Source organism: Mustela lutreola, chromosome 2 (genome assembly GCF_030435805.1).
Source record: "Mustela lutreola isolate mMusLut2 chromosome 2, mMusLut2.pri, whole genome shotgun sequence".
Lineage (NCBI taxonomy): Eukaryota > Metazoa > Chordata > Mammalia > Carnivora > Mustelidae > Mustela > Mustela lutreola.
In genome coordinates, this window is record NC_081291.1 from 54825016 (window position 1) to 54842787 (window position 17772).

The following is a 17772-nucleotide window of genomic DNA, read 5'->3' on the forward strand; positions in this document are numbered from 1 at the left end:
GTCATAGCCATAGCAATTAGGCAAGAAAAAGAAATAAAAGGCATCCAAATTGGAAAGGAAGAAGTAAAACTGTCACTCTTTGCAGATGATATAATATATTCAGAAAACCCTAAGGACCACCAAAAAAATTATTACAACTACTAAACAAATTCAGTCAAGTCGCAGGATACAATATTAATACACAGAAATCTATTGTGTTTCTATACAATAATAAAGAGCTGAATAGAAAGCAAAATAAGAAAACAATATCATTTACAATTGCATCAAAAAGAGTATAATACTTAGGAATAAATTTAACCAAGGAGGTAAAAAAAAGGTGTATTCTGAAAACTAAAAGACATTGATGAGAAAAATTGAAAATGGCACAAAAAAATGGGAAGTTATACCCTGCTCATACATTGGAAGGAATTATTGTTAAAATGCCCATTCTACCCAAAGCAATCTATAGATTCAATGCAATCCCTATCAAAAAATATCAGTGGTAATTTTCACAGAACTAGAATCCCAATATGTAAATGGAACCACAAAAGACCCCAAACAGCCAAAGCAATCTGAGAAAGAGAACAAAGCAGGGTATCATGCTCCCAGATTTCAAAATATACTACAAAGCTATTATAATCAAAACACTATGGTACTGACATAAAACCAGGCACACAGGTCAATGGACTAGAATAGAGTCTACAAATAAACTCACACTTACAAGTTCATTAATCTTCAACAAAGGAGGCAAGAATACACAATGGGGAAAAGACAGTTTCTTCAATAAATGGTGTTGGGAAATCTGGACAGCCACATGCAGAAAAATGAAATTAGACCACTTTCTTACCCCATATATAAAAATAGAGTCAAAATGAATTAAAGACTTAAATGTGAGTCTTGAAACCATAACATGTTTAGAAGAAAACATAGGCAGTAAGCTCTTGGATATCAGTACTGGCAATATTTTTCTGGATATGTCTCCTCAGGCTAGGGCAACAAAAATAAACAAATGGTACTACATGAAACTAAAAAGCTTTTGGATGGTGAAGGAAACCATCCACAAAACAAGAAGGCAGCCTACTAAATAAGTGGAAGACAATACTGGCCAACGATATATTCAATAAAAGGTTGATCCCCAAAATACATAAAGACTCATACAACTAAAAAACAATCTGATTAACAAATGAGCAGAGGACCTAAATAGACAATTTTCCAAAGAAGACATGCAGATGGCCAACAGACACATGAAAAGATGTTCATCATCACTAATCATCAGGGAAATGCAAATCACAGCCACAACGGGATATCGCTTCACGCCTGTCAGAATGGCTGGTATCAAAATGACAAGAAATAACAAGTGTTGGTGAGGCTGTGGGGAAAAGGGACCCCTGGTAAATTGTTGGTGGGCACGTAAATTGATGCAACCATCATACTGTGGAAAATATTATGGAGGTTCCTCAAAGATTAAAAATGCAAATATCCTAGGGCCCAGCAATTCCACTTGTAGGTACTTAACTGAAGAAAACACAGTAATTAACTCTAAAAGATACATGCACCCCTAGGTTCACTGAAGCATCATTTACAATAGGCAAGACACATAAAGTTACCCAAGTGTCCACAGATAGATAAATGGATAAAGAAGTCATGGTGTATTGATACAGTGAAGTATTACCCAGCCCTGAAAAATATCAGGGCCATCTGTGACAGCATGGATGGACCAAGAGGGTATGATGCTACGAAGTCAGACAAAGAAAGACAAATGCTATGTGATTTCACTCACATGTGAAATCTAAAGAACAAGACAGAACAGAAACAGACTCATAGACTCCGAGAAAAATCTGGGGGTTGACAGGGGTGGGAGGTGGAGGATTGGATGAAATAGGTAAAGGGGATTAAGAGGTATAAACTTCCACTTATAAAATAAATAAGCCTCGAGGACCTAATGTACAACATAGGGAATATAGTCAATAACATTGTCGTATCTTTGTAAGGTGACAGATGGTAACTGAAGAAAAACACTGAATCACTATGTTGTATACCTGAAACTAATATAATAATGTATGTCAATTATAATTCAGTAAAAAAATGGTAAACAGTGACTTTCCCTGGGTGAGAAAATGATGGGTGATTTCTGTTCTCTGTTCTTTATCATTTTCAGTTCTTTCCACAATGACCAGGCATTAACTTGTGAAACATTTAAAAGATCAAAAATTATGAAACACAAAAGATTATACACCAGTATTATATCATAGTCCCTTTCTGGGGTAGGGAAGGGGGAAACACACAGACACACACACGCAGCCAAACCTTGTACAACTGAGTTTGAACTGTGTGGGTCCATTTCGACACAGATTTTTAAAAATAGATACCGTAAGAACTGTGTATTTTTTCTTCCTTACTACTTTCTCTTTTTTGAAGATTTTTAAATATTTATTTATTTGTCAGAAAGAGAGAGAGAGAAAGGCAGGCAGAGGGAGAAGCAGGCTCCCCGCTGAGCAGGGAACCCGATGCAGGGCTCAATCCCAGGACCCTGGGCCATGACCTGGGCCAAAATTCGCTGCTTAACCGAATGAGTCACCCAGGCACCCCTCTTCCTTATGACTTTCTTAATAACATTTTCTTTTCTCTAGCTTACTTTAAGAATGCAGTATGTAACACATGTAACATACAAAATGTGTTGACAGTAAGGCTTCAGCCAACAAGAGGCTACCAGTGGTTAAGTTTTGGGGGAATCAAAACTTACCTGTGGATTTCTGACTGTGCAGGGTCAGCACCCCAAACCCACATTGTTCAAGGATCAACCATATCACCTTCATAACCACTATTTTAACAGTGGGGCTGCCTACCAAATATGTAGGTTAATCTTCCCTGAACAACGCTCTTTTAAGTTTCCTCAGTAGCTCCTTAGCACCTAGAGGACAAGGTTCCAAGGTCCTGTGCCTGGCACTCAGGGCCCACAGCCTGGAGGCAGCACATCCTCCAGCATCTACCCACTTCTGCCTGGATGAGCCGTAGCCAGGGCACACCTGGTCTTTGCACAGGCTGTGTCCCCCGCCCATCATGTCTTTTCTCCTATGTGCCAGTCTTCAGAGGGGCTGGGACAAGATGGGGCAGGTCTGGCATGGCGTCATGAGAGAAGGGCTCCTTACCAACCACAGAGAGCAGCAGCAGGACACTGCAGATGACGATGGACACAATGATGGCCGTCTCACTGCCCCCCAGCTGCAGTGTGGCAATGGTCTGGTTGAAGTTCCCAACCTGGATCTGTATGGAGGTGGAGGGAGGGGCTGCAGCTTCCCTGGACTTGTGCCTTGGCTCTTCTCCTCCCTAGCACTGGGGCCCCAGGCAAGACACCTAACCTCTTTGAACTTCAGCCGCCACATCTGGAATGCAGAGATAACCACGCCCACTTTCCCCGAGTTGCCCTGAGGGCTATATGAGAGGCTAGAGAGGCTACGTGTTCAGTACACGGGGCTGTGTTCATTATTATAGCCTGGCAGGAGCCATGGAGGAACCAGACACAGGGCAGTTCACAGGCCCTGGCTGTAGCCCACCATATCTGGAGGGCTGTTCAAGGACCCAGGGAGCAGGCGAAGTCTGAGGACTCAGAGGGCATAACTGGGACCGGGGTGCAGGTGAAAGGGAGTTTTTCTGGTCAGAGTTTGCCCATTCCGGGCATCACCAGCTGCCTGGGAGGGAGGGAGCTCCCCACCCAGGAGGCATGCAAGCAGGTACAACATAGAAAAGGTCCCATTTCTGGGCCCTCTCTGCCCTCCTCCTGTTTCCCTCCCCTCTGTGACTCTGCATGGTGGGGGAGGCCCAGACTCCAGGGGGAGCATCAAGTCGAACAGGGACAACTTCTTTTTTTTTTTTTTTTTACTTTTTTTTTTAATAAAACTTCTTTTCAGTGTAACAGAATTCACTGTTTTTGCACCACACCCAGTGCTCCATGCAATATGTGCCCTCCTTAATACCCAGCAACTGGCTCCCCCAACCTCCCACCTCCCCACCCCTTCAAAACCCTCGATTATTTTTCAGACTAAGGGCTCTGAAAAACAGGGACAACTTCTTATGGCCTCTGAAGGTCCAGCCCCATCAGGCCTATCCCACACCCATCACTGACCTGGAGCAGGTCCCTAAGTGCTGGGGCCTCCTCTGTCAAGTGGGGATGTAAAGCTCTGCTTTGCTCCCCTCGCCTCATCCACTGAGCACAATGCTTGGCACCGGCATGGCATGTGGAGAAGGGGTTGGCACTCAAGCAGATGGGGCAGGGCTGGGGGCCAGGGCCACCTCCACCTGCGGCACTGTTTACTCACTGTGATGGGCAACTGGCCCTCGGCTGTGCCCAGGGACTCGTTGACAGAGCAGTGGATGACTCTGTCCGAGACGATCTGGATGTCACAGGCCACTTGGCCTATCTTGATCCGGTACTCGTGGCTCTGGAGGCCCAGGCTGTCCTGCTCCTTCTGCGGGAGCAGAGCGGGGGTGCTCACCAAGGGCTATGGCGGAGCCCGGCCCCGCCATGTCCTCCCCTGCTGCCTCCCCTGCACCCCTGGGCACTCACATGGATAACCAGGGTGAGCGGCTCCCCGGGGTGGTGCTTGATCCACTTCTCCCTCTTGGCCGTGGAGAACTGTGGGTCAGGGAGATAGTCGAGGCGGAACCTGCCGCCCCGCCGCGCCTCCTCGGGGTCCAGCAGCTCCTCGGCCACGGCCACCTCATCGGCGTAGGCCCGCCCGTTGATGAAGAAGTCCACGGGGGCAGATGCATTGCTCAGGGCCCCCGGGGATGGGCAGGTGATGAGGGTGGAGTTGAGAACCTTGCAGAGCTGGCAGGGGAGGGCCAGGGTCAAGGTGGGGGACAGGCAGACAGATATGGAGAAATGGAAAGAGATGATGGAGGTTTTGGAAGACAGAGAGAGAGAGAGAGAGAGACAGAGGCAAGGGAGAGGCAGCAGAGTGAGGCCTGGGCAGTCAGGGCCACAGGCTGCTCCCCACCCGCCTTGGCCCTGTGCCCCCTCACCGTGGGCTCCCGGCCAATGTGGTGCACAGCCATGGACACATTCTGCACCATGTGGAAACGCTCGCCAGCCACGGTGATGGTCCTGCCGCCACTGCGGGAGATGGCAAGCCTGTCAGACCCCCTGCAGGTCCAGAGAGCAGGCTCAGCCTGGGGTGGGGCAGGTCTGCGGTCTCACCTGACAGGGCTGCGACGGGGACTGATGGCCGTGATGACGGGGTTCTGCATATAGTGGAAGGTGAGGTTGCTGCGCACACAGCCCCGGTGCTCGAAGCGCACACACACAGACACAGGGGCTGGCAGGGTGCCCTCGGGCACCGTGCAGGTGATGCTGGTGTCCGTGCGCCTGCGGAAGGCAGTGCCATTGTCAGCACGGCCCCACCTCCCCCCAGGGTCACTCCTGCCTGTCCCATCCCCCAGGGCAGGAGCCTGTGCACTTGGCTTGGGTTCCAGGCCTCCTCGGCAGGGCCCCAGCCTGGGCTTCTGACCCCTTGCACAGAAACCTGTTGTTTCCCTATTTCCACCACCACACCTTTGCTTGGGCTGTGCTCCCCACCTTCAACACCCTCCCTTCTCCTCAAACCGTGCCTGTCCTTCCCAGTTTTCCGCCCCATCCCACATCACCCAAGAAGACTTCCCAGAGTTCCTCTCTCAATGACCATCCCTGCTGTGGAGTGATTCTGAAAATACTGATTTTTCTCCCCATCTCAGATGTTTCTATTTCCTGTGGGAATATCTGCTTTCCCCTGCTGTGACTGTACTGCACTCTTCTTGGTAGCCACAGCAATGCCCATCCTTGGGGCCTGGTATGCAGTAAGTACATGATAAAGACAAAGGCATTTCACCAAGAGGTTATGGACCACACCCCTGCTGGCAGACACATCAGAAGATCTGAGAATGTGTACAATCATCACCATTCTCACTGCAGCTGTCACTTATGAGGTGCCTACTGTATGCCACAGTATTACTCATAACTACTGTTCTTACCAGATGAGGAAACTGAGGCTCAGAGAGGGAAAGGGGCTTGGCCAAGGGGACACAGCCAGTGGAGACTCAAGTGATCCTTGGTGCAAGGATGTCCTTCCACCCCTCTAGCCCCCCAGCCTTCCAGTTACCCTGGGCTAGAAGGGATGGCCCAGCCCAGGGGCTTACACGAGCTCTGTGCAAGGCTCTGTGTCATTCACCAGGACTTGGAGCTCAGAGCCCACATGGAGGTCGCTCCCGTGGATTGTGATCCTGGTGCCCCCAGCCTTGGGGCCCTTGTCAGGCTCCAGGAACTGGACCAGGGGCAGCTGTGGGAAGAAGAGAGGTGGTCAGGCCTCAGGCCGTTCCCCAGGTGTGTGCCTGGTGGGGTGGGTGGGAAAGTGGACATGGCCTCTCTTACCACATAGGAGAAGCGCTCCCGGGACTTTCCCTCCTTGGAGGCATTCACTGTCACCACATCTGAGAATGCCCCTGGCGCTGGCCCTGTGGCACACACAATCCTGGGGGGAGGCGGCTTTGGTCAGCGGAGCAGCCCGAGGATCTCAGGAGCTGGGTATCCTCCCTCGAATAATGTCCCCCAGTACACCCTGATGGTGTGGGAGCGCCCCACATTTGCCCTCAGCTATCAGCCCTGCCACTTACAGTGGGCGCAGCCATGTGGCCAAGATACCCAAAGGCATTACCCACATCAAAATACTGAGACCATTCCCTGTCACTTGGCAAACAGCCATTCTGAAACCCCCCATTGTCACCCTGATGCTAGGCTCTTCCCCAGGACTCTCCCACAGTTCTGCAACCCTATGAAAAAGGGGCTGGGTAAGATAGTCTCTTTGGACCCAAATGTTCTCCAACCATGAGAACATTGGCTAGGCTGGGAGACTGATGGTCTTTCTGCAAGCTGGCCTTACAGTCCCCCAAAAGGAAATCCAGCTTAGTCCCTGCTTTTGCAGAGCCCCTCTGGGCCGACCCACAGCTGCAGGCCCAGACCTTTGTACCACACGGGCAGCCCCACGCTTTGTTAATTGCAAGGTTTTTGTTGTTTTGTTTTTTATGAGTGCAAGGCTTCTGTGGAAGGGGAGCTGGTCTAGGGGCACCTGGGAGGGCTTCCCAGAGCAGCAGGCACTGAAATGTGAACCTGAAGGGTAAAGACGAGTGGCCGGAGCAGAAAAGGGCAGGACGCACAGGGAGGGGGAACAGCTTGAGCAAGGTCCAAATGGCGGTGGGCCATTTCTGGGGAGCTGCCGGCTGCCGAGAAGATTGGGATGGCTGAGGGGAGGGGGAGGGCAGAGCTATGGCTGGCACTGTTGGGGGCGGGTTGCTAGAGGTCATTCAGAACCGCCCCAGGGACTGCCCACTACTCACTCCTCGGACACTGTGTATCTGTCAGCCAGGGGCTCACAGGCCACGCTGCCAATCCACACGCCATGGGCCACGTCGCTAAGCCGCCGGCCTAGGTTCCTGCCTCGGATGGTCAACAGGGTCCCGCCATCCAAGGGGCCACTCAGGGGCTCGATCTGCCAGGTGACAGAGGACGGATGAAGTTCTGAGGCTGGGACACCAGCAGCCTTCCCCTCCTCCATTACTGACCAGGGGGAGGCAGGACCATGCCCACCTGCTGCTCAGGAGAAGGTTCTGGTTCTAAGAGGGCTGGGACCACCGTTCACTTGACAGGTCCCTGGGACTGCCAGGGAGGGTGTGCGCGTGGGTTACTGAGCCCACATGGGTGTGGGGATGAGAGTGTGTGTGCACAAAGTCAAGGATACTTGGATGGGGTGGGGGGTCTCCTGGGGACAGTGAGGTCCGCTCCCAGATGTCTGACCACAGGATCTTGCATCCCAGCCAGAGCAGGGCACCTGACGCAGGCTAAGTCCGTGACAATCCTGACCTAAGACTTTCTTTCCTAAAACTGAGGCTCAGCGATTATTACCAGTTATTACCACCCTATCGGCAAGGTTTCCCTGACCTCACTATAAAAACTATACGCAAGCCCCAGTGTCTCTGCTATTCCAGCCTCCCCCCTTTACTCTGTTTTTCTCCATAGCGCTCACCATCTTCTATATACAAGTTATTGACTTCCTTACTTATTACTGCCCACCCTGCTCCCCAACGACACCATGAGCTCCAGGTCGAGGGTGCCGTGTGTTGTGTTCATGGCTGTGTCTATGGCACGGAGGGAGCCCAGCCCCCAGCAGTGCTCAGGAGGTCACTCTGCACGCCCGGCCATGTGAAGCACAGGAGCCACAGGTCTGAAGGCCCAAGCAAGCAGCCGTGTGTGTCACACAGGCAGGCCCGTGGGCACGATGGGCCCCCATGGCTGGTGGGGGGTTTACTTACCGCACGGATCTCAGGGGCAGGGCAGGTGCCAAGCAGGGGCTGCAGGGGCCCCCGCAGGCGGCAGCCGTCACTCCACACGCACAGATGTCCCAGGTCCTCCCGACCCAGGCACTGAGAACAGTCAGGGCTGCCCATGGCGCAGTTATAGACCTCCACTGGGATAGACAAGGGGGCAGCATGGGTCAGGCCCCTGCCCCATGACCACAGTGCCCTCAGCACCCTCCCTCTCGCAGGGATGACCCCCCCCACCCCTGCCAGAGGTGAGTCCTTGTCCTCCAAACCCTACAGGGCCTGCACTCAGCACAGTGCAGCCACAGCCTCATTAAAGTCTGTCCTCACCACAATTCAGTCAGCGGGGAGCTCTTTACTAGCCCCAATGGACAGATAAGAGACTGACAGTCGGAGGGGAGAAGTGACTTGCCGAAGGTCCCACAGCCCATGAGTGGCCGGGCCGGGATTCACACCCAGGCCTGAGTGGGACTTTTCACCCACCACTGAGCAATGTGGGCTCTGTGGGCGCCAGGGCCTCAGACGCTCGGAGGGGCCCAAGAGGGAGCACAGGAAGGGTTCTCCAGGGCCTTGGGTATTCAGGCTGGTGCTGGGGTCTCTCTGGGGTCTTCATGGTGGGGATGGGGGCCCCCATGTCCATCAGGGGTGGCCGAGGCTCCCCATGGACAGGTTCTTGGGGAATTGATTCAGTCCATGTAGGAACAGCAAGGACACCGGCCACAATCTGGGGGTGCTATGTCCCAGACATAAATGTAAGATCTGTGTGCATCATCTCAGCAAATCCTCACCAAGCCTTCCGTGAAAGGGTCTGTGCCTCATGTCCCATGGGAACGATGAGGCTCAGAGAGTGACGGCTAAGCAGGGGCCCACAGCTGCACAGCCGTTAGCACAGAGATGCCTGGCCCAGAGGAGCTGCCCAGTGAATGAATACTGAGCCAGTGACCAAGTACAGATGGGCAAGGCTCGGTTCTGAGAACCTGTGTGTTAGGGAATGACAGGACAGGACATCTGTGACTGTGCAGTGAGCACTCGCTGAGTCCCCCAAGGGAGAGCCCCACCCATTAAGACTGAATCCCCTGTGGCCACATGGGGTAGATGGGGGCCCCCACCTGTCATGGGGGCAGGGCTGTCCAAGTATCGGGCTGGCTGCCCCTTTAGCTGGAGGCTGAGTGGAAACACCTGGCTCTTCTGGGTCGTGTGCAGCTGCCAAAGGACAAGAAAGAGCATGAGGGGCATGAGTGGCATCTAGGTCTCTGCTGGGGGAGGGGATGGTTGTCCTGGAGAGAGGACAGGGCAGGGATGTTGAGGATGGGGGGATCAAAAAAAGGAAAGGAATAACGTGGGAAGGAAGGAGACAGCATCTGGATTTGTGCAGGCCTCCCCCCACACTCCTACCCCACCCCCACACACATCTGAGCCATACCACTCACCACCACTTGGTTGCAGTGTACAGTAGATTCATTCACCCACATGGCTTCAAAGATCTCCTCTGGCCCGAAGCTACATTCTAGGGCTGCGCCCTGGAAGACATGGGGGCGCCGAGGAGTGTGGGATCAACACTCATTACCCTCTGCCTCCATCAGTAGCACGTCATGGCCTACTGCCCTGAGGAGTGGGCTGAGTCCTACTCTCAGGCCCCTCCCCGCCGCAGAATGTCCTTCCTGGTCTTCATATCCAATGTTTAAGGGAGACAAGGAGTACATGAACACCTAGAACATTGGCCTTGAGCTCTCCGTGCCATTAAAAACCTTACCAGCATCCCCCAATGGCCTAAACCAAAGGCCTTTTACTCAGCTCATAAAGTCCTGACTCTTGAGCATGGCTGGCATTCAAGGTTCAACCCAGGGAGACTCCACCTGCTCTTTGAACCGTAAAAACCCCCCTCCTCTCTCCCACATGCTGATGCCCAAGCCATGGCAGGATGCTTTTTGACATGGCACAGGCCGCCCTGCCCCCGGGCCTTTGCCCTGTCCATTCCTCTCACCCAAATAACTTATCTCCCCTTTACCCACCCAGCGCAACAACACAGCCTTCAGAATGCAGTTCAAATGCCCCATATTGCAAAGATTTCCCAGTCCCTCCCCTTAAATCAGGTGGATGCCCCTCATTTGATAATTCATTCATTTGGCAGGGGGTTGGGTGCCTGTGGGGACTCTGAGAAGTTCCTAAAGCCTTCCCACACCCTGTATACTGAGGACCACCCTTATCCCCCTCCCCAGGTTCTGTTTACACTGGTGTGTAAACCCTGGGGAGGGTTGGGGCTGTGTCTCAGCCCCTGTGACACCTCCAAGGGCAATGGAGTTCAGCGAGTGAGCTCAGGTTCCATCGGTTTGCATCCCACACTCTGCTACTTCCTAGCTGTGCAACCCTGTGCTAGTGGTCCTCCTCTCTGAGCCTTGGTCCTCTAAACTTGGCAATAGAAACAGGCTTCCCTGCTCTGTAGGGTTGCTGGGGAAACAGGAACTGATGTATCTTTAGTGGGTTGCACACTGTTGGTGACTAATATATGTGGCTCTTAGTATGCAGGAGGTGCTCCACACATGTTTGTTGACTAACTAAACAGGGCCCAACCCCCCAAACTCATCTTGTCCAGCAAAGGCGTCCAGGAAACAGTATCGATGAATATTTGCTGACTGAACAAGCCAGCCTCGTGGCAGGACTTCCTGTTTATGTCCCTGTTGTTAGCAGATGTGACACCCTGAGGAGAACACAGGTAAACAACCCCCTACCTCACCCCCCCACCTGCCCAGTCTCCCCATTCCCAGGAAGGTGGCTGTTGAGCTCATCTGCCCATGCTGAGGTTGGCAGATGGTGGTGGTGGGGGGGGTCTGTCCTCTTGAGTCTCTGAACCCAGGTCTTAGCCACTCAGGACAGCAAGCCCAAACTGTCTTGGGGCTCCTCAAGGGGTAGGCCCAGAAAACAGGCCTGCTGCAGAGCCCAGGTAGGGGGCTCTGCTTGCCTCTACCCTGCCCTTCATGTTCTAGAAGCAGGCCCAGGTCCAGGAGTGCCGGGATCACTTAGGCACACTGAGGGTAGACACGTGTCCCCCAGGATCCCCAGCTGGGAAGCAGCAACCAGGATCCAAACCCAGGGCTTGGGCCTCCCCCTGCTGGGCTCCCATAACCCCAGGGAGTAGCACTGTCCTCCACACCAGCCCAGGCCCCTTCTTGTCCCAAATGTGGCAGGGTGGAGTCAGAGGGTGCCTGCCCCCCACAGAGCTCTGGCCCCAGCCACGAGGCTGCCTGACACATCCCAGATGCCCAGCACGTGGACCCCACGTGTGACAGCTGTCACAGGCCTCCGCTCCCCCTTGGAAGCAACAGATGGTGACTCCCCAGGAGCTGGGGAGGGGGATGGCTGGCACACTTCCAGAACTCGTCAACGCTTCCCACCCAAGACACTCTTCCAGGAGGGACCCAGAAAGGAGCTGCATCTCCTCCTCCCCATGTGGGGGATGGGGAGGGGAAGGCAGATGGCAGGGAAGAGCACTGTCTCAGGAGTCCAGGGCTGGGGTGCAAGTCCAGCCCTACGTCATGTATATCTACTTCCACTTTCCAGGTCTCCTTTTCCCCATTTGGACAGTGGGGAATGGGGCACCACAGGGCCACTCTTCGGGCAAGACAGGCCAGCCAGAACTGAGGAAGTGTATCCAGAACCACATTTCAACCTGGGGCAGGGTGGGCCGGAAAAGGACCAGGTCCACCTGTGGGCTGTGGCCCAGCTCTGTTGGGAGAGCTTTGGAGGGTAGGAGAGTCTGGGCGTCCCCCACCAAAGCATTTCCATATACAGTGGGTCCTGGCCAGAGTTTCCCTCAGGAGCTGTTAGCAGCCTGCCGTCCCTTGGACTGGGCCCTCACCACCTACTTCTCATTCCTCCAACCCCCTGCAACCACCCTGGGCCTTTCTCAGACAGAACCTGGAAACTCAGAGACACAAAACCAGAGTGTGGGTGGAGGGCCCAGAGTATGGGTCCCCATCCAGGACGCGTTCTCCCCAGCCTCCCACCCCGCCCGGGCCTGGCCCCCACCTACCTGGAAGGCAGCATTGGCCAGACGCACGGGGATGCTCTGGGAGCTGCCTGTAGGCACGGGTGCCAGGGCTGAGGGCAAAATCTGGGGGCAGTCCTGAGGGCTCTGCAGTTAAAACACAAGGAGGAGAAGGTGACGCAGGAGCGTTTCAGAAGGGACAGGACTCCCCGCAAAAGTGCCTGCCAGCCTGCGAGGTAAGAAACACCAGGAATAAACTCACAACAGCTGCCACCCTAGAGGGTGACGCGGCACCTCCCACATACCATCTCATTTGATCCTCAAGACAAGCATAGGGGCAGGAGACTTTACTGACCCCATTTTACAGATGAGGAAACTGAGGCACAGAGCAATGAAATAAACTGCCCAGTGAAGGAACCAGTGCCCCCGTGGCTGCTCCGGGGCTGGCCTCCCTCCCCATCTCTGAGCCTCATCTCTTCTGACTATAAAATGAGGGACTGCACCCACTCTCTAAGACTCGGCTTCTGGGCTCACACATGTTAAATGAGTCAGAGAAAAGAAACTCCAGGCTTCTAGATGTCCCGTGGGAAACGGGCTCTGAGGACCCTGGTGCTACCAGGTTCCACACCCCTCCCCATAGCCTCAGGCAAGAGTCACAGCCTCTGGGCCGAGGTGCCAGGCCCCCAGAGTTCCAGGGCAGGCCTGGGCATCAGCATTCCTGTGTGGGCAGTACAGCCACTGAGGCCTGGTAGAGCAGGAGCTACCTCCAAAATGGAAGGGATGGAAGGAAGGAGGGCAGGTGGTGATATACCTGAGTTCAAAGGGCAGAGCTGGTCTTTGAATTCCTACTGGCTGCCTCCCAGGCCAGAAACAGGCCTGAACCTGAGTCTTAGGGTGAGGGGCAGAGACCAGGGGTAGGGCTGTGCCCACTCTGCTGCCTTAGTGAACTCACTGAGCTTTAAGTCTGGAGTCCTCACCCTGAACTAGGCTCTCCCGACCTGGGGGTCCCTGTGGGCTGTGTCCTGACTCCTCACACGCCGAGCCCGACCGCCAAAAGCCTGAGAGAGAGGAAGACCGAGGACCCAGCAGCAGTCACATCGCACCAAGGCCTGATCACTCTCCAGCCCAGAGGGCTTCCTGCTCTGCCTTCCTCCTGCCCAAGTCTGGTTGGGGACAGACTTGGGGACACCATGATCCACGTGTGTCCACCTTGGGGTCACCCAATCAAGGCAACGGCCTCTGGGGATAGACTTGAGAGACCTCCCTGGGGGTCTTTTCCCCCTATTGTTAATCAGACAGGGAGCTCCTTAAAGGGCACTCCAGGGACCCAGCATCCCACCGAACCTCAAGGTCAATGGGTGCTCACCATGTCAGCATCAGTGGAAGCCATGAGCTCACACAGCCCTCACAGTGCTCCTGGCTGGTTCTGAGCACTCCACACTGTATTGACTCACCAAATCCTAACTCCCAACAGCCCTATGAGGTAGGCACCCATTTTATGGAATGGGCAGCACCGGAGCCCTCCTGGTTATCCCAACCGTTTGCTGACCACCAGGCCAGAAGCCTCGCCTGGACTGGTCTGTTTCCCCAGGAGTGGCGCCTAGTGCAGACCGCAGAGGCCTTGGCTGAAACAGCAGCGTGGCCAGGCCAGGGCGAGGCCTCCTGGGCGATGTTTCTGGAGGGCCAGGAGGGAGGAGCTTGTGTCCAGCTCAGTGGGAGCGCACACAAACCTCTGTCCCTCTGAGCTGCTGTCTGGCAGTCTCGTATGTAAACCCCATGGAATTTCAGAGAATGGAACCCACATGTTTGCAATCAGTCTGCATGGCCGCTGACAGTTCTGCCTTGCAACTGGCTGGGGGCTCTGTGCTCTGTCCTCCCAGCTCCACCCCACCAGTGGGTCAGTGGCTGACAGGAGGGGCTGGGGAGTGAGGGTCAGAGGGGCAGCTTCCACAGGAGGCTCCCCAGAGGGAATGACATGGGACTACCCCCAAGGGCCTCCCATTCTCCTTGATCCCAATCTATGATCCCATGGCCACTTTGATGTTTGTAACCATTCTATGGAGTGGAATCAAGACTAAGGGTCCTGGCACACCTTTGCCCTCCTTCGGTACCTCCTCCCCACCCCACCCCGCGAGTTGGCTAACCCTCCATGGGGCCAGCTGGAGCGTCTGCTACTAGCCTCCAGCCATCTGTCTCCAAGTCTGGCTTGGCTTTTGGGGAACTTCCCCCACAGGCCTGCGGTTTGGGAAGACTGACTCTACTCCTCAGCCCCAGGGATAGGTGGGTGTCCCAGGCCTGCCCTGGCCTCAGCAATTGGTTCAGAGAGCGTAAGTGACCCTAGTTTAGCCAGTAAAAGTCAGCTGCGGGACTCGTATAGAACCAATAAGAGAAAGAAGCTCTTTTTGTTTTCTGGGGCTGCCAGGAAATCAGGAGCCTGCCCGGAGCTGCTGAGGCTGTCTTGGCTACCAACAGAGAGGGCTGCCAGAGCATGGAGCCCGTCCAGAGGGGCAGAGAGCCCCGACAACATGGTGGGAACCCCTGGGTCCAGCTGTAGCTGAAGGTGATGCAACCCCCAGACTTAACACTCATAAGTCAATTAATTCTGTTGGTGCAAGGCCAGTTTGAACTAGGATTTCCTCACATGCAACCAAAGGACAGGGGCCTCCCTGTCCCATTCCAGGCCAGGCCATGGACACGTCAAGAAGAGACTGGGTGGCTTCTCCCCTTTGCTGGAGTGCCACCTGGGGCACCGCCTGCAAGTTCAGGAAACCACAGCTAACTGCCCGCACTCTAACAGAGCTGAGAAGGTGGGACACCAGGAACAAGGACAGAGGCTCGGTCGGCAGTGCTGGGAGGCACCACCAACCCCGACGGAAGCCCAGCATGTGCTGGTTCACAGAGGGTCTCACCTGTCCTCACAATGGGACTCACAGACTCTCTTGCCGTCTCTCCCAGGCTCAAGGGTCAAGAGCTGGTGTCCCAATACACGCCTGGCCCAGGGGCCTTGAATCCACCACACAGGGTCCCTTCCTACCTCTCTGTACCTTCACGGCCCCCTAAGCTCTCTCCTGTCCCTACCAAACCACTCTCCTCAATGGCTCCTAATGAAGTTCAGGTTCACAGATGCAGCCACGCCACCGGAGGGGCCTGGCCTCCCACCTCTTGTCCCCTCCACTTTCTCCTTCTGGTGCCCACTAGGGAATGGGAAAATAACAGGAGACTCAGCCTCTGGCAGCTCCCCAGGGACACCTCCCTGGCCTAGCGCAAGCCCTACTGTCTCCTCCCAGCGCTCAAGGGGCGCAGGCAGATGTGCAAACCTCCCAGCCCACCACCTGACCAGAAGCATGGCGCCCGCACGGCTGAGATGTAATTAAGTGCCAACTTCAGTATCAGAGCCTTCTGCAGGCCTTGGGAGGGGCTGCCTCTTCTCTTCCTAGATTATCGTAATGCTCTAAGACAGGCCCTCTCTGTGCTCCCCACCCCAGTTGCTGGTCCCCAGATCAGAGGACCTGGGGGGGCTGGTTTACAAGATGCTGCTGCAGAAACATTTCCAGGCTGGCGAGCTCCTATGCATCTGTCAGGACCCTGCACAAAGGTCCCTTTCCCAGAGAAGGGCTCTCTGGCCCACCCAGTAAAGCGGCCACCAGCTCTTAGGTAGAACAGGGGCCTTTTAGGGAGTACCTACAATGGGCCGCGCATGGAGCTAACTGTACTCCCAGGTGCAGTTGCAGATTCCCAGCACAGCGAAGGAGGGCCATTTTAAAGAAGTAAAATGGACAACTTTACAGCAAGCAAAATAGGTGATGGGGGAAAAGGCACAGAGAGATTCAGTAGCTTGGCCAGGATCACACAGCCACAACACACACCTTGGGCTCTTGACTCATGATGGGGAGAGCAGAATTATGTCTAACTGGGTCCTGCCCACTGCCTCGTGCAGACTCAGGCATACAAAGGGTGCCCGACCAATGCTGAACAGACCATGATAAGGTGGGGTCCTCCTCACCCCACCACTCCTGTAGATTAGAGCACAGGACTCCGGCTGCCAATGCATATGCTGTATGTTCTCATTCACTGAGTCCCTGCTCCGTACTGAGCCCTGGCTGGGGGCTGGGACATGCGGACCCCAAATGAGAACAGGAGTCCCGGTTGGCCAGGACCAGAAACCTAGTGTTCACTGCAGAGGCCTGGGGGCCTCCCCTATGGTTTGGGCACAGGACACCCCTGGAGCTCTCCCCCAGTGCCAGAAGGCCCATGTTACTGTGTCAGTCCTTTGAGTTAAACTCCTGATGACTCTTCTGCAAAGCAGTTTTGAGGCTCAGGCAGGAGGTGCAGAGACCAGAGGATTCCAGGTGTGGGCCATGGAGCCCCCACCCCTTGCACCTGCACACTGATCTCTGCACCTGCTTGGAGGATTCCTGATAAGCTTCTCTGAGCCCAGAGTCAAGAGGCTGGGGCTTCAGATGCTCTGGGGACTGGGGCTGCTTCACTGGGAGGCATGCCCAAGGTGACCTCCTCCTATTAGGAACCAGGGTTCCCAAGGCCATACTGGCTACTTCGGTTGCACCATCTGAAGAATGGGGCAGGAACATCCCCTTCCTGGAGAGGAGCCTCAGGCAGGGACTCAGTGCCTTAACCTGACCCCTCATAGCTCTCATACAAGACAGAGTTTAAAGAGGGCATGAGCTGTGGTCTCAGAACCCTGGTACCAGTCTAGCCATCCCACCTGGCTGAGCATGATGGTCCCAGCCAAAGCCTCGGGAATCCCATTTGGTCATCCCTGGCCCGAGGCTGGGGTGGCCTTAGAGGCTTTTTGGGCAAAGGCAGGAGGCCACCGTGTGAATAAACACCGCAGAAACCAACCAGCCATGAGTTATGTGGCATTTTCATTTGTATTTTGCCCTGTCCCCCAACTCTCCCCACCAGGCCCACCCCGGTGCAACTGATTCAATCCAGCCACTCCAGAGCACCCAGGAGGGCCTGGATCCTGGCCAGCTGCAGGGCTCAAGGGACTGGGAGAAGCAACTGGACCTGGAAGCATGTGGTTCCTGAAGCCAGCTCACCTTCTCTGCCCAAGGAATCACCCGCCCTTGGGTCCCCAGCACCCATGCGGAGACCAAGGTGAGGGCCTTTCAGCCCAACTCCTGACCTGGGGAAGACAGGAGAACATGGGCTCCAAGCCAGAAGGGCTTAGACTCGAGGTCCCAGTCTGGTACTTCCTGGCCTCGGGGACAGATGCCTTGGATCCCGCAGGGTTGTTGAAAATGTTACAGGTGAAATTTAAAACTAGCCAGTCCTGGGGTGCCTGGGTGGCTCAGCCAGTGAAGCGTCTGCCTTTCACTCAGGTCATGATCTTCAGGGTCCTGGAATCGAGCCCATGTTGGGCTCCCTGCTCAGCAAAGAGTCTATTTGTCCTACTCCCTCTACCACGCTCACTCATGCTCTTTCTCTCTCTGTCCTCTCAA

The 17772-nt window shown here is 54.5% G+C and overlaps 1 protein-coding gene across 2 annotated transcripts in view; it reads right to left on the reverse strand.

The window, feature by feature from the left end:
• PLXND1 (plexin D1) overlaps positions 1 to 17772 on the reverse strand; it is a 57229-nt gene that overhangs the window by 14674 nt on the left and 24783 nt on the right. For both annotated transcript variants that reach the window (XM_059161812.1, XM_059161811.1), the window contains exons 9-20: positions 12356 to 12457; positions 9756 to 9845; positions 9435 to 9528; positions 8317 to 8471; positions 7345 to 7496; positions 6383 to 6482; positions 6151 to 6290; positions 5177 to 5344; positions 5002 to 5092; positions 4544 to 4807; positions 4296 to 4445; positions 3129 to 3243 (exon numbers count right to left, since the gene is read on the reverse strand). In XM_059161812.1, coding sequence (XP_059017795.1) covers positions 3129 to 3243; positions 4296 to 4445; positions 4544 to 4807; positions 5002 to 5092; positions 5177 to 5344; positions 6151 to 6290; positions 6383 to 6482; positions 7345 to 7496; positions 8317 to 8471; positions 9435 to 9528; positions 9756 to 9845; positions 12356 to 12457 — 1621 coding nt within the window. The remainder of the gene's footprint in view (positions 1 to 3128; positions 3244 to 4295; positions 4446 to 4543; positions 4808 to 5001; positions 5093 to 5176; positions 5345 to 6150; positions 6291 to 6382; positions 6483 to 7344; positions 7497 to 8316; positions 8472 to 9434; positions 9529 to 9755; positions 9846 to 12355; positions 12458 to 17772) is intronic.